General features: G+C 41.8%; 2 protein-coding genes across 2 annotated transcripts; one reads left to right on the top strand and one right to left on the bottom strand.

Annotated features, from left to right (window-relative positions):
- On the top strand, positions 1-2,422 carry LOC124863379 (dehydrogenase/reductase SDR family member 7B-like). The gene is given in 8 exon segments (XM_047357737.1): positions 1-378; positions 477-666; positions 746-864; positions 1,121-1,337; positions 1,466-1,558; positions 1,638-1,675; positions 1,677-1,791; positions 1,939-2,422. Coding segments are annotated over 7 exon segments (942 nt in total). The 5' UTR covers positions 1-378; positions 477-512; the 3' UTR covers positions 2,145-2,422.
- A 971-nt stretch (positions 2,423-3,393) lies between these two features.
- On the bottom strand, positions 3,394-18,527 carry LOC124863380 (protein cramped-like). The gene is made up of 20 exons (XM_047357738.1): positions 18,383-18,527; positions 17,630-18,006; positions 15,296-15,492; positions 15,061-15,214; positions 14,587-14,670; positions 13,373-13,421; positions 13,195-13,280; positions 12,608-12,731; positions 11,034-11,115; positions 9,985-10,875; positions 9,445-9,622; positions 9,163-9,329; positions 8,992-9,066; positions 8,809-8,890; positions 8,522-8,632; positions 8,183-8,337; positions 7,844-8,030; positions 6,885-7,052; positions 6,487-6,632; positions 3,394-5,174 (listed from the first exon to the last, which is right to left on the bottom strand). Exons 1-20 carry the CDS (start codon positions 18,430-18,432, stop codon positions 5,061-5,063), a joined length of 3,477 nt encoding a protein of 1,158 aa, XP_047213694.1. The 5' UTR covers positions 18,433-18,527; the 3' UTR covers positions 3,394-5,060.
- Between the last annotated feature and the right edge of the window lie 3,819 nt (positions 18,528-22,346).

Genomic DNA, 22,346 nt, shown 5'->3' on the forward strand with positions numbered 1-22,346 from the left:
TTTGCTTGCATCACTTTTAATTATATTTTAAACGGGTCAAGGGAAAGTGTTTATGAGCACAGGACATCTGATATCATTCTGTTACTCAGATTGAATTAGAAGTGTAGAATAGATTCTGCTGATGTTGCAACCCAAATATTCATCAAATCCTCAAGAACAAAAAGGAAAGAGGTTCCACTGCTGTAAAGAAAGTTTCAAGATGCTCTAGAAGAAGTCCAGTCTGAGGCATGGAACCATCTCAAGAGGACTCAACTAAAGGATTGGGTTGCCACCAGTGCAGAGCTTGCTCCTGAATGGCAACATGCCGCTGTGTTTCTGCATGCACAATAAGGTGGAGGTGGGGTCAAGAAGGGTAGCAAAGAAACCTCTTTTATCAAAGTAAAATATCAGTAAGATACTGACATTCTCAAGGAAGTACCCAGTTCCAAAAGTTCCTGTTGGAAATAACAAAAAATAATGTTGGTTTGCAACTTCAGATAGTTTGTGAGGAGCAGGAAGAGTAATTATCAGCCATGGAGCGCATCATGGGAGGAGGAATGCTTCCTCTGGTTTTAACAAGTGTGGGAGTCTTGCTGCTTTACCGGATACTGGTCCGCCTGAGACGGGGGGCTCCCATGCATGGTGCAGTCGTGGTCATCACAGGAGCCAGTTCTGGGCTTGGAAAAGGTCGGCCTCTCATTTGTTTTTACTTCAGATGATTAAAACAAAGGCTCCTAACAATGGCTACCTTTTTTGAATGACGTAGAGTGTGCCAGAGTCTTCCACGCTGCAGGTGCTCGGCTTGTGTTGTGTGGAAGAGATGCAGCCCGGTTGCAGGAGGTGGTCCAGGAGCTTAGTGGAAGCTCAACAGACATTCAGCACCAGGTAGGCAGATATCTGAATGCATCCAGATGCACGATCTGTGATGTTCTGACACAGCTGTACACCTTTTTTTAAGTCAGTCGCTTTTGAGGTTTCTAGTTGTATCTTGTCAAATAGTAAATAGAAACTGGTACAATTATTTAATAAAGCATGTACTGTCTCTATTAATAACTCCTCACTTTAATGAAAGAGGGCAGAGTTCTTGAATCTATGTGGGAACTGCTGGATATGATTTACTGGCTTTGTTTTGTTCACCCAGCAGACGTTCACTCCCAACACTGTTGTCTTCAACCTGGTCAGAGCAGACTCTGTGGAAAAAGCTGCCCAAGAGATCCTAAAATGTTATGGACACATAGACGTCCTCATCAACAATGCAGGAATCAGTTACCGTGGCAACATACTGGACACCCACATAGCTGTTCAAAGGGATGTTATGGAAACCAATTACTTTGGTCCATTGCTCTCACTCAAGGTTGGTAAAGAGTTTGAGTGGCTCATCTAAAGTGTTTCATTTTTAGTTTACTTGTTAATGAACAGATTAAGTTCTGAGCCTTTTTGTGTTACGCAAACATTAAATATCATTGTTTCTTTACTTCCTTCGCAGCTCTCCTGCCCTCGATGATTCAGAGACGCAGCGGTCACATCGTTGTCATCAGCAGCGTCCAGGGAAAGATAGCCATTCCTTACAGATCTGCTTGTAAGTTGGCTGGTTTTTCTCCTCCAGGACATTGGAAAGTAAAGCATCTCAATGTCTGCCTTTTTGTTTATGTGAGCAGATGCAGCATCTAAACATGCCACTCAGGCTTACTTTGACCTGCCTGCGGGCAGAGATTGGCCACTTGGGGATCCCAGTGACGGTGGTCAGCCCTGGCTACATCCGAACCAACCTGTCGGTCAATGCAGTAACTGGAGATGGCTCCAAGTATGGAGGTGAGGCATCCAAAGAGCAAACAGTCCCTTATTAACAGAAGGAATAGATTTATAATGAAGCTTTCAAATGACTTGAAAGTAATTAAAACTAGATCTTTGGACTGATTTCTGTATTAATTGCACTTTATGACTCTTGTATCTTGTCAGTTTTGGATAAAACCACAGCATCAGGTTGGGACCCCAGGGATGTTGCCGACGCGGTTCTGAAGGCTGTCCGGCAGAAAAGCAAAGACGTGGTTTTAGCTGGAACTGTGCCCACTGTGGCCATCTACCTTCGCACCCTGTGGCCCGCTCTCTTCTTCAAACTCATGTCGTCTCGGGCTCGCAAAGAGCAGAAACATAAAGATGAGTGATGCAGCCGCTAAAGGGGGATAATGTTGAGTGATCCAGACCAAACTGGGACACCGGATTCGCTACGCCAAACAGAGACTGGACTCTGGTAACTCTTCACGTTGCTGGACCCGGTTCCAGTTCTAGCAGAAACCAGTGTGTTGTTATATGATGTGTGACTGCAGTGAAAATGTTCTGGGACTCAGGCTGTGGCCTTAGCTTTTTGTCAGAAATATTTTTGACAGAAATGATGTGTAAGAATGACCAGGAACATCTGTTTAAAATAAATTTGTAAACGCCACAGCATGATATTTATCTGAAACAGAAGTAATGTCTACAAATAATCTGATCACAATGTATGAACATCCTCCAGTTATGAACACGTTCTGGTAAAATCAACCTGTTTTCAGGGATTTCTTTTAAAAGATGAGTTCATACTTGGAGGTTCTGGGACATTCACTCCATAACCAATCAGCCTCACAATATCACAACCCGCCCAGCATCCGGTACATTTCAGTTGACTTGTTATGCTAATGTGCAAACTATTCTGTTGATCAAGAAATAAAACAGAAAAAAAAACAAACAAAAAAAAATCAGTTTAATTATATTAAACTCGAAAGTCTCAGCAGGTACAGTGCAGCAGGGAAAACTTTAAAAAATATGTTTGGTTTTTTTCTTCTAGATACTTGTCAGTGTTGCTGAGGCTTCCTTTACAACCACTCAAATCTAGCTGGCCTGTTGCAAATTTGACAGGCAAGTGTGAAAACGATCACAGCTGCTTTTAGATTTTCTCGGGCAATCGGAACAAATCGAGCTCACAAAACTCCAGTTCTGTTTTTTACTGATCACATCGAGGCTCTAAATCTAATAATGAAGATGTTGTTTTCCAGAACTTGCGCTATTGACCAATTAATGTCTATGCACATAAGCACCACTGCTGCTACCAGTAGTGGTGCTTACCAGGTGTGCTACCAGGACCCAGATCTGCTGCTACCATGATCCTACCATGGAAGTTTTGCGTGTGCTCAAAACAAAACTCCTATTGCACCACAGAAGACCCGCAAAGACCAACCACATTCTAGCTAATTTTGAAGGTCTTGATGTGGTCTTAGTTTGGTGTGCAAGGGCTGTAAGTAAATAAAATTCTTCACATCTTAAAGTTCACCTAAATCAAAGATGTTTTAGTATTTATGGCAGATCTGTGTGTCAAACCTGCCACCAACATCCCACGTCCGAGCTTTAATCAAAATAATACAAGAAACGACAAGCAGGTGTTGCATCTATCTTTATACACTGAATAAAAACAGCTTTTAGAAAACTTAAAACAGGTTTATCCTTTTAAGATGCCACCTTAAAACCAGGTTAAACAGAGAAATAAAACACTTTAGGAAATGTTAATAAATAGCCCAAATATCAATTTTACATTATGTTACACAAGCGCAAAGAATATTGGAATTAACATTTGTACAAATCCTTCAACAGAAAAAGATAAAACTTTCCAGATTAAAATACAAAACCTGCCACTTGTTCCTTGTATAGACTCTAGTGTCTCGGAGCTTCCAGATTGTAACGTAAAAGCCCCTAAGGAGCTAAAAGAAAAGCAACGTATTTAAATAACTTTTTTGGAATGATGATAAATGCTGTCCTGCAGTTTATGCTCCGTTGTCTGATGCTGTGCAGAAGATGCTCACAACAATAAACCCTAAATGCGCCGAGTCCGGACTAACAGCAGGATGCAGGTTACAAAGCGCGGCATTGGAAACTGCATGGATAAAGAGGAACCTGTTACCTTAAGATGAGAGTGATATAATGTTCAGAAAGCCAATCCTGTTGATGCTAGCTATAGTGTTTTAATGCAATTCAGTAACAGTCAGAAGGGAAGGAATCTTAATGGAGTTGTTTAAATTAATAAAAATTTATGTAAATTAGGCCGGGAACCTACTATGGCTTTAGTGTTCGATCCAGTTACATTCTGCTCACTTTTATGCTTTTTAAGCCAAGTAAGCTACTGATTTTTTATGATCTGCAACAAAAAAACCTAAAAGAAACATGGCTGGAAAAAGAAAAGCACCACTGAAATAATCAGGGCCATAAGATGTGCGCAGTAGATTCGAGGTAAATGATCTCGATAATCCAGCTGCATTCATAACTGAAAAACCAGCCAAAAAACTTGCAACATTCATGTAAGTGAAGAGCCAGCAGATAAAAAGTAAAAAAAAAAGCTGAAAATTTGTCTTTTCAGCCTCATTCTAACAACATAACACTGGCTTTTCCACTGATACTTTGACTTGCAAAGAATAATGTCAGCTGATTTCAAAGCCAGCGGCTACAAAACATCACTTCATTGGAGTTGATTAACAAGCTGTGAGTGGCTGTAGGAAATAAAAGCAGGTTCAAACCAAGAACCGCTGAAAAACCCAAACAGCAAAACATGAACTGATATGAGATGAAAAACATGTGAAATGTGGACATAATGATAGATGCTGTTGCTGGTTTTGTGCTACGATTACAACTTAATTATAACAAGTACCTCATCATATTCAACCTGTTACTCGCTGCCATATGTTAGAAAAAAATAAATAAACCACACTTCAGGTCGCACATTTCGATGAGATTTCCACATTTTAGGGGTCGATGTAAAAAGTAGAAAAACGTACAGAGAAGGATGAGATATGTAGACTGGTGAAAATATTTTGTTCAGATATGGCATAGTATTTTTCTCCGACATGAAGTTGCGTTTTGTAAACACGTTTATTCATCTGAAGTGTTCGATGTTAAAGGGAATTTTTACCTTAAAGAACAGTTCAGGGAAACCAAAGCTCAGGTTTCGCTGTCATTATTGCACTTATACTCCAAGGGCAGGGATGGCTTTGAGGGGGAAGTCAGGCGTTCTCCACGGTCCTCCGAAGTGATTCGTGTCCTCCAGATGGCTCTGTTCCTCACGGAGGAGGAATGGAGGGTTCGGTCACAGCGAGCTCCTGAGCCAGGTCATTGAAGCGAGCGATATAATCCACGCTGCTCTCACTCATCATGCAGGCAAGCTGAGAGTCCATCTGCAATCCCAACCATGAAAAGATTTTTTTTTATTTATGTTGGCCTGCAAAAATGTTTTTGTCTTTCACTTTTACAAAGAAAAGGATAAAAAAAGATCATAGAAAGTAGGTTTGAGAATGGGGGAGGTGTGTCAGAGGAGCTTGATTATCTTCCATTGTGTTACAATAACAAACTATAGGTGTATTTTATTGGGATTCTAGGTGACAGACCAACACGAAGTAGCGCATAATTGCAGAATGGTGCAAATACAGCTGCAGCTCTTATGGACTATGCATCAGCTTGGACTGACATTCAAGCCCGTTCTAGTTTGCATAAATACCTCATAATAATCTTATTGGATGGGGAGCGTCAGCACACTGCAATATTCAAGTCTTGCCACAGATTCTCATGTGGATTTAGGCCTGGACTTTGACTGGGTCATTCCAACACATGGAAATGCTTTGATCTAAAATGTTTTATTGCAGCTTTTGCTGTGAGTTTAAGGCTTTCCTGCAACTCCTTCCCATCAACTCTGATGAGCTTCCCTGTCCCTCCTGTAGAAAAGCATCCCCACAGCCACTACTTCACCCTAGAGATGGTGTTTTAATGCTGATATGTAGTGTATTGTATGTGCTCTCCTTCTCTGGCTCGTCAGTTTAGGTAGACCCCCGTGTCTTGGTAGGTCGCAGTTGTTGCAGTCCTTACTCTGCATGTTCAGGTCATGGAAGAGAGCTCTGTGAGATGTGCAAAGCTTGGATATTGTTTTATAACATAACTCTGCTCTAAACGCCTCCAAAGCTTCCTCCCTGACCTGTCTGCTGCGTTCCTGGGTCTTCATGATGCTGTTTGTTCACTAATGTTCTCTAACAAACCTCGGAAGCCTTCACAGGACAGCTGGATTTATAATGAGACTAAAAACACACAGGTGTACTTACTCATCAGGTGACTTCTGAAGGTTCTGGACTTTATTTGGGGTATCAGAGTAAAGGGGTGTTAAATATAAATGCATGGCAGACTTTTGGGATTTTTAGGTGTAAATCTTTTTAACCCCATTTATCCTTTTCCTTCCACTTCACAAATATGCACTAATTGTTGTTGGTCTATCACATAAAATGATATAACAAAACGTGGGAAAAGGGTGTAAAAACCTTTGCAAGACACTAGCAAAATACAGCAATGCTGGTTAAAACGATGAGTCACATGTTGATTGTTGTTGGTTTAAAATACTTCCCTCTGCTGGTTGTCGCCACCTTCACTCACACTGAGATGTAAGGAGATGACTTGTGGAGAAGAACTGAGGATGTGAAAATGTGGAAAACAGAACTGGTTTACCTCTGCCACGTCAGGAAGGCCACGGGATTGGAAGGAGTCATGGGAGTTGCAGTCCAGGAGACTAGGACCGAGCAAAGCTGTGCCGCTCGAGGGGCCAGAGGGGGTGAGGGTGGTCCGTCTGCTCTTATCAGGGGAAACCATGCTGGCTGGAAGGGTGAAAAAAAATGAAAACTAAAGCAGGGGGATCAGTGAATACTAAGGAGAGCAAATATGAGGAATGAAAATATGTTTTCCTTCTTGTCTTTGGTCATTCCAGCTGAGACTCTGACATGTTAGTGCAAATCTCTAACCTAATGGAAACAGCATCAGTTTTTTGAAAGAAGTAAACTAGATCAACTATAAATTATGAGCAGATTAAAAAAGGTTTTGCATGACTAATTTAGTAACAACCGACTTACAAAGGAGGCATCCCAGCGTGGAGTCAGAGGAGTCGCTGGGGTACCACTGAGGGTCGTGGCTGGGAGACGGGATCCAGCCCCTGGACGGGCTGACAGAGGGAGACGAAGCCAACAGCTTGGAGGGGTCAGCGTTACCCAGCTTGGCTGGAGATAGAGCAGGCTCCTCACCTGCAAGAAAAAACACACATTAACAGATATGAAGCTACAAACTATCAAACCAATATGCTTTTTTTTTTATCACCACATAGTACCAAGACTAATAAAAAAAAGGGGGGGGAAGGGAGCTAACAATGAAAGATTCCTCAAATTCTATCAATTTACTTCATTTAACTCTGCTCTTATTATTTTTACAATAATTTTATAATAGAATATTGTTTATGTCCTGCCAGCTTCCTTTTAAGAAATTTGAAGACTTTTCTTCTATTTTTCTTCCCAACAGCCATGGGCAACTTTCCAGGGTTCCTAAATGGCTTTGTAAAAAAAAAAAAAAAAAATCACTCATTTTCAGTGCAGAACTTCTCCGTTTCCAGAAGACTGTTTTAGTTTAACCTCCCAACTGTGACCTATGAATCATTCAAGTATAAAAGGCTCCAAAACTTAAGGGACAAGTGTTTTACTGATGCAAGACCAACATCTCAGGACAGAACCAGTTGCAATGGGAATCTTGAGGGACTTTCTTAATAAAAGCCAGTCATAAAGAAAACATTTACATTTCTTAAACAAAATCCTTACAAATATCAAAGACAGCAGGTTGACAGACAGAAAGAAGAACTTTATCATCAACAATGTGATACAGTTGATACAATAACTGAGGAATGGTAGATCTCTCAGATCTAAAAAGGTTTGACAGTGATTTATTGATCAAAACCACTTTAAAGATTGCAGGAATTAGGGTTGGTTCTCTGCTAAACTGGAAATTGTTTTAGAAGTCAGCTTGAAGTTCTCTGAATAATACATACCATAGTTTGTTGAGTTAATGGCGAGTTCGATTATGGAGTCGCTGATGTGTGTTTGAGGTTCCCCAGGGGTGAGGGCCTCCTCAGGGGGGCCTGGCAGAGAGATGTCAAGGAGCGAGGCGACGCTGGGTGGAGAGAGGAGGGAATCCCTACTGCCTGTCACTCCTGGAGATGATGGAGGTAGACCATTCTGTGGAAACAATATCATCTTTATTCAACCAAGTGATAAAACACAAACAAGGGAATGAAGGAAGAAAGGAAGTCATCTTTAAAAATGCAGACATATATCATGAAGAGAAAAAGACTGGATTTTTAATGAGTTCAGGTGAATGTACTCCTTACCTCTGGGACATTCTGCTGGAGGAGCTGGGAGTCTGGTGCCGCATCAACAGAGGGTGTTGTTGCAAGGAGACCAACATTAACAGCAGGGGAATCTAACTCCCGACAGGGGCTTCCAGGAATGATCCCGGCAGACTTTGCTGCCAGGTCGATGGCGCCTGAAAGAGCATCAACAAGTCAGGAACACAACATGCATCACATCTGAACATTGGGATGGCTTGAGCAGATTATTGGGAACTAAAATTAGTGGGTCAAGATTGGTCAATACAACCCAAAAACAGAGAAAAGGAAGTCATTCTGCAAAATATCCCAAAAAATAAATTGCCGAATAAAAGTTCATACTGGAGAGCTGGCTGGGTACTGCGGAGCCAGACGCAGGAAGCGACGTTTTGGTCATTGGTGGGCGGGAGGATGGAGCCAGCCGAGTGTTGATTGGCCGGAAGGATCCAGTTCCTGAGGGAGGAAACAGGAAGCGAGAGAGCAAGCTCTTCAAGGTGTTGAAAAAGAGGAAATCAAGTCCTTTACTTAACTGTGACATAATAATAAGCAGTTTAAACTTTCAAGTTTTAACACCTGGAAGTATAATTAGAAATACACATCACTATTAGAAAAGACCGTCTCCAAAGTACCTGTAGCGGAGGAGTTGGAGAGGATGGAGAAGGAGCAGACATGTTGAGGAGTGTCTCCTGTTGTCCTGGGGAGAAGGGTTCGCTGTGAACGACAAAAATGCACACTCAACCTAAAGTAAAGATTTTAACTGACCACTGAGGTTTATTTTTACTGAACAACTGAGGTGGTCTTTTCATTAATACCTGAACTACGAGAGGTTTCCGAAACTGCCTGTTCCGAGGTTTTCTCTGTCTGGAAAGGAAAAGGTCCGACTGCATCTGGAAGAAAGAGGACACAGGTTAGTATCTGGCCATAGATTATTTATGTAGACAACATATAATGGGGTATCGAAGCAATGCATTGCTCGCCCTTACACTGATGGAGTCCAGCTGCTGCCTGAAGGCTAGCTGAGCTTCCTTGTTGGGGGAGAACATTCTGTTGTGTCGCGAGCTGTTGGGAGGGAACGTGGTGGGCACGGCGAACACGCTGCCGTCCGATTCCCCGGTTGATCCCAGCAAAGACCGAGGCAGGTTATGCCCTCCTAAGGGGGTAAGGAAACAGATAATCTGTTCTGAAGTGGTCTCCAACAACTAAGTTTCAAGCCAGCTCCATCACAAACGCAGTTGTCATATCAGTGCCACAAAAGTCACAAATACCAGAGGAAGCAGAGTTTGGTGCGAGGGTCCTGGCTCCCCGGACGGAGGCCTGCTGTCGCCCAAAGCTGGGGCTGCGGACACCTGAGATCGGGCTCTTCCCTGGAGGCGTTAGGGTCTGGTTCTGTTCCTCCTGACTGGTCTTAAGAGGCGATGTGGCTGTGGAGCACACCTCTGACGCCTACAGATCAAAAATACAAACCACCATTGATTGTTCTTTAAATTCTTAGGTGTTCTCTTCTTTTTTGCAGCCCTATCACAGTCTAAGATCCCTAACAACCAGCACCTGCGTGTTTTTCTGTTAGCATATTAAGGCTGCACACATCTGTCTAGATTCGCACCATAATGATGTAGATCAATGCAACCTAAAGTAAATCATGGCTAAACTAACCCTGTGGAGGGCTTTTGCTGAGTTGTGGGCAAAATGCAACTTTGAAACCCCTTTGTCTCCACACCTTTGGTTCAGTTTAGCTGGCCTAATCGAAAGCCACAAAATGTGTAAAGCTGCAACAACATATAGGAGAGATATGTTTGAATCCTCACCAGAGGTTTAGGGTTAATCTCAGTGGAAACCAGCTTTAGCAGGCAGCTCAAAACTCTGTTTGTCCTGTTGGACTTAGGTTTCTCTGAAGCTTGTCCATTTTCCTGGATGGTGGAAGGAACTGCAGCTGCCTGCCACTCATACTCCAGCTGCAGCTTGCCTGGCTTCCCAAACATCAGATAGAGCTCAGCCAGGGTCACGTTCTCCGCGTCCCGAGCACTCCACCCCTCCTCTTGGATTTGTTTGACGGTCCGTTCTTTAGCTGGTGGTGCAGAACTCTCCTCTGAGCTAGACACTGGAGGTTTCGCGGAAGGAGTCTGGTTTAAATCCGAAGAAGAGCTCCCCGTGTTCTGCTCCTCTTTGCACAGCTCTGATGGGTATTCAGCACTACCGTTGACCTCTATGCCAGTACATGTCCTGCCAGTCTCTGTAGATCCTGTCCCATTTCCCTCTTCTGTCAGAGCTAAAGTCTGCTGAGAGGAAACAGAAAAAGGCTGAGGCTTTTTCTCCTCTATTTTTCCAGAACTGTCTGGTGGTGGTTCAGCGTTAGGGGGCTCAGTCCGGCGACCATCGGCTAAGATGGCCGTTGAGGCGTTGGCGGCAGCAGAGCCTACCCTTCCAGATTTGGGGCCGCCTCGAGGAGGCGGTGCACTTTGGATGCCCAGGATCTGCACCGCTGGCAGCTCCTTGGCACTGGGCCGGTTCTTGCCGCTCTCTAACCAATGGACGGTGCAGGAGGCCTTGGAGTGGACCACCCGAGCCACACCAGGCAGTGTAGTCAAGGGGCTGTTCTCGGCAGGGAAAAGAGTAAGCTCCTGCTGTAGAGCTTTGCTGGGAGAGTCTGCGCTGGCCTGGCTGCCCTCTAGAGCCTCCCTCTCCATGAGATTCTTCAGCTGAAGCATCAGCATTAAGGACGGCAACCACCACTGCTCTGCTTCACTTAGCGCAGATTAAAAACACATTCTGAATTCTGTAGCCTATTGTAGCAAAACCTTTACAGTCTAAGCAAACGTTTCATGCAAGGCCTGAGAGAAAATATGTTATAGGATACAATGCGCTGGTCTTGGTAAGCCCACTTCTGTTTCAGATACTCGATGAGGCAGGAGACTTTCCTGTGGAGCTCCACCACCATCCTGCGTTGGAAAAGACAGAACAAAAAAGAAGAGTTGCTCAACAACTGCTGGTATTAAAGAACACCTCTCTTCTACAAAATAATAGACTTTACACATTTTAGACAGATTAACAAGCACCACGCATACAGTTCAGATGTACAGGGCTGACTTTATTGTAGTCCACACATGGTCAGAATTATACATAAAGGGTCAAATATATGCGTACATCCCCAGCTAATTTACAAGTTACAGACAAACCACATAATTTTTCTAGCCATCAACAAGCTTATGTTTTCACTCTTCTTATAAAAAATGGAGAAGCTCATTTAAAATGGTGTTCCTGGTTACTGGCATTTTAGTGTTGTTGATAAAACACAACCACATATGGCTCACCCCTGCCGTAGATTAGAAGATGTTGGAACATCTGCAACAATGTCCAGAGAAGAAAGTTTAACGTGGTCAGAGGGGCTACCCAACCAATAATGAATGCCTGCTCCAAAATGGACACTTTTAAGTTTGCATTTACCCACATGAACAAGCCAAATGTGTTCTGGAGAAAGTTTGATGATCAGGCCAGACATATAGTAGATGGAGCTACGTGACAACAATAACAAGAAGTAGTCAAGGTGAGCCTTTGAAACCTAAAAGAACTATCCCAACTGTCAAGCATGGTGGTGGTAGTGTCATGCTGAGGTCTGTTCATTAGCCAGTACCTATGGTCCACAAAACACAACGAAGATATGGACTAACTTTACCTGAACTGATGTGCTAGATGGTAAAACTGGTGGATAAAGTGGTCTAACATTCAGCTTCTGGAATGGATCTGGCTTTATTTTAAATTTAATGGCTGCCTTTAAACGTTTGGTCAGTGTGAGGAAATTCCTCCCTTTCTGATAAGAATCGAAGTCAAATATCCAGACAGGATTTTTTGACCTCTTGACTTTTTGTCTTTTTATTAAGCATGGTTTGGTTTTTTATTTTTAAATTCTGACCCAGTGTGGATTGAAGAAAATCCACAAGAAATTCAAAGTAGTTCGACCGATTCTTGTTCAAAAAAATGTAATCACTGACGATGATTACTGTATATACTGAGTAAAAAACTTACAATCATTAAAAGGTCAAAAATATTAGAGCATACGTGCCTATGATAAGTGTGTGTAAACTTCTAAATGTACTGTAAGCTCAGAAGCATGCCACAGCTGCAGACGGGGACCATCTTCAAAACTAGATGAAAATACTCTGAAACAGGAAATCAAACCGCTTCCTTTCCAAAAAATAGGTGATGAATCATTTGCTGCTGGAAAACTTAAACACGAATACTTAGTAAACCACTGGATCATGTCCCATTTTTCACATTACAAACTACCTCACCAAAACAAAAAAATGAAAGGGTAGCAGGAAAACCTGACACTAGATGTAACTGACTCATTTAAATAAAGCAGTATAAATCCTTTAAAGACAAGCATGTTACACTCTAGAATAAAAGCTTGTTTTTCTTTTTGACTTCCCCTACCTGAGGCGGGGGTTGTGGGCTAAGCTCTGAACACGGGCCCAGGAGTGGTTACTGCGGGGTTGGAGTTCCACCGCCACCTTCAGAGGGAGACGCACCGGCTTCTGATCTTCTTCGTCACTAACCCCTGCAGAAACATAAACATCCATCAGAAATAAACGCAACTTGCTTTCATACACAGGGTCAACGTGGAGAATGAGATCAGGCAGACCATAACTAGCATTTAGTCCATCTGATGAAGGAATTCCTGAGTGTTACAGATAAATTGTAGTGGGGGTCTTGTTGTTCGCTCTCGTTTTTTTGAACTAAATATTCTAATTATTATGTGGCCACTGTATGTCACAGAAGATGGGGGCTGATGACGAAGTGTTGGAGCGATCACTTCCGTCTTCACTCCGCTCATCCTCGTTTTCTATCCAGAGTTACCATGGAAACAAAAATAGCATGCTCAAAACCCCGCCCCCACAGGTCCTGTGTCTCATTATCTGTGTTTTTTTTTTTTTGTTTTTTTAAACCAACATCGATGGTGTTTAACGTGTTTGTCTCGCAAATGTGTAACACGTGTTTGGTGTTTACATGCAGATGCTCACCATCTGGATCGCAGAGTTTCTTCAGTGCGCGACACATGGGGGCTTTGATTCGTAGGTTTCTCCCCTTGGAGCGCACAGTGGTGGCCCTAGATGAACAGATATTGTTTTTGTTTTCTTTTTTTGTTAATTTAACTCCTCGTCCATGTTTTTGTCACTCAAACCAGATATGAACCCTTACCCCTGCTGGATGAGTTCGTTCAGCTTTGCCACGTTCTTCTCATCCATTACTGTCAAAGACGAAACAAAAAAGCAGAGAGCCAGTTATGTCATTGCCCTCGGGTGCAACAGTCCCCCGTGACAGATTTAATCACATCCCTCATGCCTCAGCCTAATAAAACTGACACGTAGAGTTCCCTGAGAAGGTATCTAAGCCCATGAAGTGTTCCATCATTTTGTGTTGTTGTAACAAACTTGATTTTATTTGGGCTTTATGTGACTGACCAATAGGAGACACACACAACCTGTAGATGACTCAAGAATTATTCCGTACAATTATCCACTAAGTCCTAAATGCACAGGTCACTCTGCTGCTTTTCCTGTTACACTGAAATAATTTTCCAAGTTCACTTTAAGATCCTCCTTTTGACTTCTAGAGCATTGCATGGACAAGCCCCAGCTTTTATCAAAGGACTTTTACAGTTTCATGTGCCTAGCAGATCCCTGAGGTTTTGGTACTGTATCCCCCAGAGTCCGGAACTCTCTTAAAAAAAAAGCCCAAAACTCAGCTTTTCAAATTTGCTTTCATGTGGTGAATATGTGCACTTAGTGGTTTTTATCTTAGAAATTAAATTTGTTTCTACAATATAAAATACTGAAAAGTGTGGCATGTATTTGCTTTCAGCCCCAGCTGCAAGTCTTTTTGGGTGTGTCTCCACCAGTTGACATTCTTGCCTACTCTTGTTTGCAAACAATCATAGGCTCAGTCTGATTGAAAGGACAGCAGCCGTGAACATCAATTTTCAAGTCAAATGAATTAGATTTAGGTCTGGACTTTGACTGGGCCGTTCTAAGACATTCCATTGTAGCTCTGGCTGAATGTTAAATGTGTCTTACTGAAAGGTGAACCTCTACCCTAGCCTCAAGCTTTTTGCAGTCTCTAACAGCTTTTCATCCAGGACTACCCCATATTTAGCTCCTTTGGTCTCATCTGACTAGAGCACCTTCTTCTACTGAGACCGAATTCCACACAGGTAAAAGCAATTCACTAATTAGTTGTCTTCTGAAAGCATTGGCTCGCACCAGATTCTATTTAGGGCTATCAGAATATGGGGGTAAATATGCCACACTTTACAGATTTTATTATATCTTCTCACCTCACAATTAGGTGCTTCCACAACATGTGGAACATTTGAAGAGGGTGCAAATACTTTTGAAAGAACAGCTTTCACTTACATCCTCCGACTTTTTTGCGGAGCTCAGCATAACAGATGAGGCCGTACAGCTCTTGTGAAGACTTTTTCAAAACACGGGAGTAAACTGAAAAGAAAAGGGGGCACAAGTCACATGTCTGGTGCAAAAAGATAACACAACCATAACATAGAAGGCTATAAGTAATCACATGGCTTCAGCCTTATCTAATGAACTTCTTTTTCTAATGTTTAAAGGAGATTCGTACCAAAGAGAAGAAATGCCATACGGGACCTGTTTAATAGATTCATGTTTAATTAATTAAAAGGCCCCGTTAAAATAAAACACATGTTCTTATTCGCCTTTCGGTCTCCTGCTGGTTCATGCCCAAGTGACAAACAGCTCCAACTGAATAGCTCCAACATAACAGATTAGATAAGGTGAAAAATGTCCTTCAGGTTTGACCGACTCCCTTTCAGTTTCATCTTGTTTGGAAGAAGATAAGAAAGGGAATCTCACCGTTGGCGAAGTCGATGTGTTTGGAGATCTTGTGCCAGGTGCGGTAGTAGAAGTGGCGGACCTGCTCTTTGTTCTTCACCATGTTGGCCGGCTTTCCTCTCTTTTTGTACTTCATTGCGATGTTGTTCTGGATTGCCTCAAAATCCTTCCCATGCTGAGGATGAGAAAAGAAAAGAAACGTACAAAATTGAATCACATGTGGAATTTGAAAATTCACCTTTGTTTTAGTTCTCACCTCATAGAGCCCCTCAAAAAAGCTGTTTTTGTCCTCTGCGCTCCAAGACTCCCACTGCCGACGGGCCCTCTTCTGGTTCCCACCTTGCTCATCTTTCTCAGCAGACGCCTGGCCCTTAGAGTTCTTGGAAACTCCTCCTGTGGCACTGGCCACAGACTGTCCCACCGGCCCGTGGGAAGAGGAACCATTTTCTGCCCCTGGGATCCACAGAAACAGGGAGATAACTACATTTGCATGACCTTCCTGTCTGCTTTTAAAGCCCAAAAACAACTATTATGAAGTATGTGATTTGGAAGATGTTAAAATAAATGCCTACAAAACCCCAGACGAACGGTAAAATGTACAACCTGTGGAGCTTCGCATCTCTGTGGTTCAGCTCTGGCAAGGAGGCAGGAAAAGCAATCAATCCCTTCAGCCAGGACTGCGGTAAACTGGGCCAAAACCAACCACGTGGAGGGGGCCACTGGCCAAATTTACCCGAGCACAATGCCAGGTGTCATTAAAGTATACACTATCTCAGTTCATGTTGCAGAACGATGTTATAGGAACTAGATTTCATGCAGAAATAGGCTTCAATTACTAAAGCGAATGCATTTGGGGGAGGCAGGCGGCAGCTTAAAATAGGCCTCCTCAAAAACAGATCTGCATGAGTATATTAGAATATCAGTGAGTTGAGTTATTTTGGTCTAAAAGTCAAACAAATATGTGTAATAAAACAGCTACTTGTTCTTAACCAATAGTGAGTACAGGAAACCATCAGTTAAACTTGTTAAAACAAACCAATTCCTGACACTCTAAACATTCAATTCAGTTTAATCAAAAAGCCAACGCTTTAACAGCTGCTTTTAAAAAGAAAATATAACAGCATAGTTTTTCTGAACTATTTCCTATATGGCAGCATCCCAGTAACGGGTTCTCAAATGAACAGAAGCTGGATTTTCTGCACCCATCTCACTCCAAGCACTACCTACTAATTACTCTGAATTGATGAATAAATACAGATGGTTTCTTATAGACACGGATCAATAAGCAGAAGTCTGCTTTTATTTGGAATAATGGAGGGGCCTGATAAATTGTGATATTTGATCCGATACAAGCAGAAACCCTTAACTTCGCTCCAGAAAGTAGTTGGAACCTGGCTTCCCTTTAAAAAAGGCCCCCAGATTTTTGTTCAATAAACAGCTGATGTGTTCAATCCTGCAATCACAAAAGACTGCCATAACCGGTAGGCAATTATATTTCATGGACCATATATTCAATCTCTACTTGCCCAGGTGGATCTACTCTCATTTTCCTTTACAGCCACATCTGATCTAAACCTGAGTGAATGAGATGCTAAAGCTCAGGGATAGTGGTGGGGATGTTGTGATGATAGAAAACATAGAGAGTACTGCAGGAAATCACATCATCCTTGCAATATTCTGCAATAATATAGCAATGCACTATTGTGCAAACATTGTGCAGCCCCAACATTACTACATCAACACACCTGATTTTACTACTATACCTGGCAGCAGTGAGGGTTGGACTGACTAAATCCTTCACCAAAGCCATAAAAGTATCTACACGTCACTGAATATACGGTTTATTGCTGCTGCTGCTGCTTTTGTGGTTGTTGGCATCAACAAATCGGAAACATGGACTGCTGTGATAGGCTCACTCAGTGGATCAAAAATTACATAGAAAGTGTACAAGGAAATGTGATTGTCCTTTTTTAGTCATAAAAAAGGCAAAAACAAAAGAAACAGTTTTTTTACAGAGCCACAAGTACCAGGACCTGGCTTAAAGGTTATGCCATCACTGTGCTGGATTAGGCAGGAATATTAGCTGTAAGCCATAATCATCAACATTTTTTAAAATAAATACTTAAAATATATCCCTCTGCGTAATAAATCAATAGGGGTTTCTCCTAGTTAAAAACTGATTTAATGACATAAAGTAACACTGATATATTCTAATTCATTGAGATGTACCTGTAGCTACTTCCATATTCATGCATAATATATGGTTTCTGCAGTTCTATAAAATTGCCCTTTGTCCTCAATGCAATTACGGTCAGTTTCTATGAAGGTGTGACTGAAAACAGTGGACACACAGATAGTAATCTAAGTTGTGGCCTCGCTTCATTTTAATAGAATGATATTGCAATTTAGGCTCGAACTGCCAAAAGTGCCCCCAGAGTTAAAACCCGCAAGTGTCTCTGGGTTAGAAAGCAACAAAACACTCTCCGTTGAAACATTAGAGATAAACAAACTACAAAATACTGTGTTAAGGTTAAAAGTGAGGACAGATCAACATATGCCCACTTTTCTTTGGGCTGATCAGCCACTGTACCTTTCGATTTTGCCCCGCCGTGTCCATTGATGGTTGATCCGATTGAATCCTTCCGTATCCGTTTGCTGGGAGGTCGGACGCTGGATCGCAGAAAATGATGCTGGTCGTGACACGGAGGGGCGGGTTCCGCGGAGCTCTGGGGCTGCTGGTTCGAACCTGCTCCGGTCCGGTTCGGCGGGGATCCGGGGAGGACCGGGGCCGGACCGGAGCTGGGACCCGTGGCTGATGGATTAAGAATTTCCACTCGCTCCTCTCCCTTTGTACTGCGCTCCTCGCTCGCCTGCTCTGCGCTCTCCTCCTCGTCGCAACCTTCGGGCTTTCTGGACGGATTCCGCTTACCATCGACACCGATCCCCTCTCTGGAGCCCAGTGTCATGCTGCCAGCAACACATTCAGAGGGAAATTGTCAGATTAAGACCGCAGCGTTGTGCAAAATTAACTTCTAAAGGCGACGGTCACTGTCTCTCAACATGGCCGCCGCTGTTTGTTTCAAATCCCCTGTTCAGTCCCGTCAAAACACCAAATGTATAAATGAACCAAACTGAAATACATCGAAATTAACATCTGAAACTATTCAGCTTGAGGCGTTTTGCCGAGAATCGATCGTCTTAATCATGCAGTAATATGGTAATAAATCAAACAAAATTCAAATGCGAGCGCTTTTCAGTTTAGCGCTCTGCAGAAACGACGACGAGAGAGCCCTTCGCTGCATTCGACCTCTAAACAAAGTGTTTATTTCAACCCTATTTTTACCAATTTTCGAGCTCTTCGGAGGTGGAACACGTCTTCTTTCTCTTCACCATGAGTCCTGCCGCTTTGCTTGGCAATTACCGATCAAATTGAGCATAACAAAGCCGAAAGCGATCCCTCTGCCGTCTGCCCTCTTCTTGCTCCTGCTCCGACTGAGCTGAACTCTGCGCAGTTCAACTGTTTTCTATCAGCAACAACATTACTCAATGTGCTTTTTCTTCCGATAATAAATACAAATAGAAATGTTCTTCCAAATTCAAAATATGCTCCGACAGCAGCGGGTGAACAATTTACAAAAGCTCCAGTCAGCTAAGCCCGTTTAAAATAACTATAGATAGTTACTCTAACATGACTGCAAGCAGACTTGAGGATACGTCACAATCGCCTACAGAAATTATCTTAGCATTAATATTTATTTAATGCACATATTTCAACTATATTGCTCAGATTTACTGGTTAATATTTTCCCCACACCTATATTTAATACACCTCTCAAACTGACGCCAATCAACCTTTGTGTGCCCAAATGAAACATGAAGATCATAGATATTACCCTGGAATGACAATGTAAAGATAACAAAAATCAGTTCAGTCATTTTGTGTAATCTACTGCAATCCTGCGATATAACTGCGCTATAATAACCGAATGAGGTAGTACGAATGGCAGTGAGGTAAATATAAACAAATAAATAAAAATGGAAACATGTCTAATCTGAAAATGAAGAGGCAACCCACTGTTTGTAACATGACACATCACGTTTAAAACCCCTTCAGGTTTTCTATCTTAAAGCTCACTATTTGGCTGATCAGACATAAAACACCACTCTGACAACACTGAGAGGGTCATAAAACAATTTTTAAATGATTTGATATGAACTTGGGCAATAAGGTCTCCCTGCTTTTCATAATAACTGTGAAATAAGAAGAGTTGTGTGCGAATAATTTCGTGTTTCACATCTCTAAAAGCGTTTTAAAGGTACTCGCATGTTAACAAAACTCTTACACAATGAGAGCAAACATTATTCCACAAGTTAAATCACTTTTCAACCCCAACATGTAACCACTCAATGAGCTCTGAGTTTCCAATATTTCTCTCAACTGATCTGGCATTGTATAAAAAGGTTAACAAAGCATAAGACGTTTGGTTCTGTAACCGTTAGCTATTAACAGCTCTTGTTCTTTTAATGTAAACTGTAAAACATTTAGAAAAGAACCCCCAAGATGCATAAAGCGCTACCTAGCATAGCTGCTAATGCTGTTTGGTTAGCTAACATTAACGGTAAGTCGTTGAAACACACTAAAACATTGCTAAACCACCTAATTAAAAGATGTAGTCGCAACTCTGTTTATTTAATAATAGTAATGCACAGCTGAGTTGAAGTATTACCTGAAGTTGAAGTTTCCCAATGTTGTTCCTAAAGGAGAGGGAGGCTAGCATTGCTAACCGTCTGCAACCTGGTGCCGATGACAGCTCCCGGGGAGACGTGTAGTCCCGCCTACTACAACTCAAAACAAAGGCCGTGATTGGCCCACAATCCACGAGGGCGGCAGTTTGAAAATTGACTGATACTAAGATCCGCCAATTGTTGTTGACAGAAGACTCACAGAGAACCGATTATGTTTTTCTTCCTGTCATGCTCCGTAAACTGTCCGATCAGAAACACTGAAAATCCAAACCAGATATCTCTTTTATGATTCCAACTGTTGTCTGTCGTAATATTCCATGGTAGAAACAGAAAGTGGTATTTAAAAAAATAGTTCCTCCCATAAAATGATTGACGTTTGACGACCAAAAAATGTAATGGCTGTAATGTAGAGAATGTGTTTGAATTTGGCATAGGCGTGCCCCGAAAACACATAGCTGGAAGAGTAGGTTCTCCATGAGTGTGCTGATCGTAGCGCCATATTGTGAGTGCCAGATTTGAGGAAACGCAAAAATCACTGGAAGCCAGTTCTGTTCTAAGGACTTCAAGTAAAGCTATTCGACTTTGTAATCTATTTTTATAATGTGAGACTCAATTGATTAGATATTAACTAAATAAATTATAAAATAAATAATATATAAAAAGAAAAACTTGGAAGATTATTATTTAGAGAAGTTTGTTTTTCTTCATATTCAGAAGCTTACATGCACTAAGATTCCTGTGCCTTTAAACAATTTGTTAAAGCCCAGATAATGAGCTCATTCCTCAGAAGCTTCTAAGGGGTCAATTTGATACCTTTGAGTTTCACAGAGTTAAGTATTTTAAGGCATCTCACCAAATATGGTGCTTTTTTGAGCGACATTGTGTAAAAATCAATAGAAATAAACCAACATGTCAGGAAGACAATGGTATACATCAACAAGTCTGATTCATCTTTGAGTACAATTTCTAGTTGTCAGAAGGTTCCATGTTCATCAGTTAAAATATTTGCAAGGTGTGAAGTGTTTGTACCAGTCCCAGAACAAAAGCAAAAGACATTGTGAAGATGCTGACTGGAGCCGGTAAGAGAGTGTCATTATGCACAGTTGAATGAGTTCAGTAACAACATAGACTGAAAGGCCACTCAAAGAGGAAGAAGCCATTACCCCAAAAGCAACATAAAAACCCAGATTCCAGTTTACAAATTCTCTAGATATGTATTTTGGTCCAATGCACCTAAAATTGAAATGCTTGGCCTTTTTGACCATACATTTGGAGGAGAAAGGGGGAAGCTTGCAAGCCTGAGGACATCTTCCAAACTGAAGTATGGGGGAACCAGCATCATGTTGTGTCAGTGTTTTGCTGCAAGCACACTTCAAAAAGGAGAAGGCACCATGAGGAAAGAACATTATGTAGAAGTATTAAAGCAGCATCACCGTAAATCAGCCAGAAAGTTAAAACATGTGAATATTTGGGTCTTCCAATACACAATGACCTTAATCACACTGCAAAATTACTAAGTGCCTTAAGGACAAAACAAATCAATGTTTTGGTTAATCTTCACAAAGCCTTGATCTAATTACCATAGAAGAGTTCTAGGCAGAACTAAAAGGGTAAGCAAGGAGTCCCACAAACCTGACTCAGTTACATCAGTTCTGTCAAGAGAAATGTCCCAACATTCCAGAATGGCAAACGTTTGTAGCGGGATGCCCAAAACGTCTGATCCACGTCATACAGTTTGAAAGGTGATGCTACAAAATAAGTATCAGGACTAAAATTTGTACCAAAAACATGTTATGAAATATAAAAGTTATGAATCAAGATACATTTAAGTTTTAGTGCTTCTTTTTACTCATCGAAACAGTTTCCTAATGCTACTTCCTTGGAAACCATTGTTTTTCAAAGCTAACTTAAAATAAGATAGACATTATTGATCTCACAATGGAGAAATTAACTTGTTACAGCAGCTCTCAGTAACACACAAGTAGGGTGCATATAGTTATGAAAAAACAAATAGTAATAATAGAATAAAATAAAATAACTTATGTATAAGTAGTGGGGGTGATTGTGCTAAAGTAATAATGATTGCAGATATTCACAAATAGAGGTTATAAAACGAGTTATTCCGAAGAATTGAACAATCTGACAGCGGTGGGGATGAAGGTCCAGCGGTAGCACTCCTTCCTGCACTGAGGGTGTCTCAGTCGGCCACTGAAGGAGCTACTCAGCTCCTCTACAGTCCGTTGCTGTGGGTGAGAGGTTATGTCCATGATGGATGTGAGCTTGGCTAACTTGCCACTCACAAAATGGCGGGCAGGTTTAAGTATCGTTTCTACAGGGTAAAGGAGCCACTGTGGCATCTACTTTTCTTTATATAAAAAAAACTCATGAAGAGTGTAAATTTAACGATGGAAACTGTTAACGTGTAAACAATAAACAGCTGTTTGTTAGGTAAGTTAGATTCCGCATTCACCTAATGCTTTTTTCTCAGGGTGACTAAACCGAGTGCACCACATCGCTGCTCACTGGCCGCTGACCAATAATAATTATCTGCGTCACAGCTG

The sequence above is a fragment of the Girardinichthys multiradiatus genome, chromosome X (assembly GCF_021462225.1).
Source record: "Girardinichthys multiradiatus isolate DD_20200921_A chromosome X, DD_fGirMul_XY1, whole genome shotgun sequence".
Lineage (NCBI taxonomy): Eukaryota > Metazoa > Chordata > Actinopteri > Cyprinodontiformes > Goodeidae > Girardinichthys > Girardinichthys multiradiatus.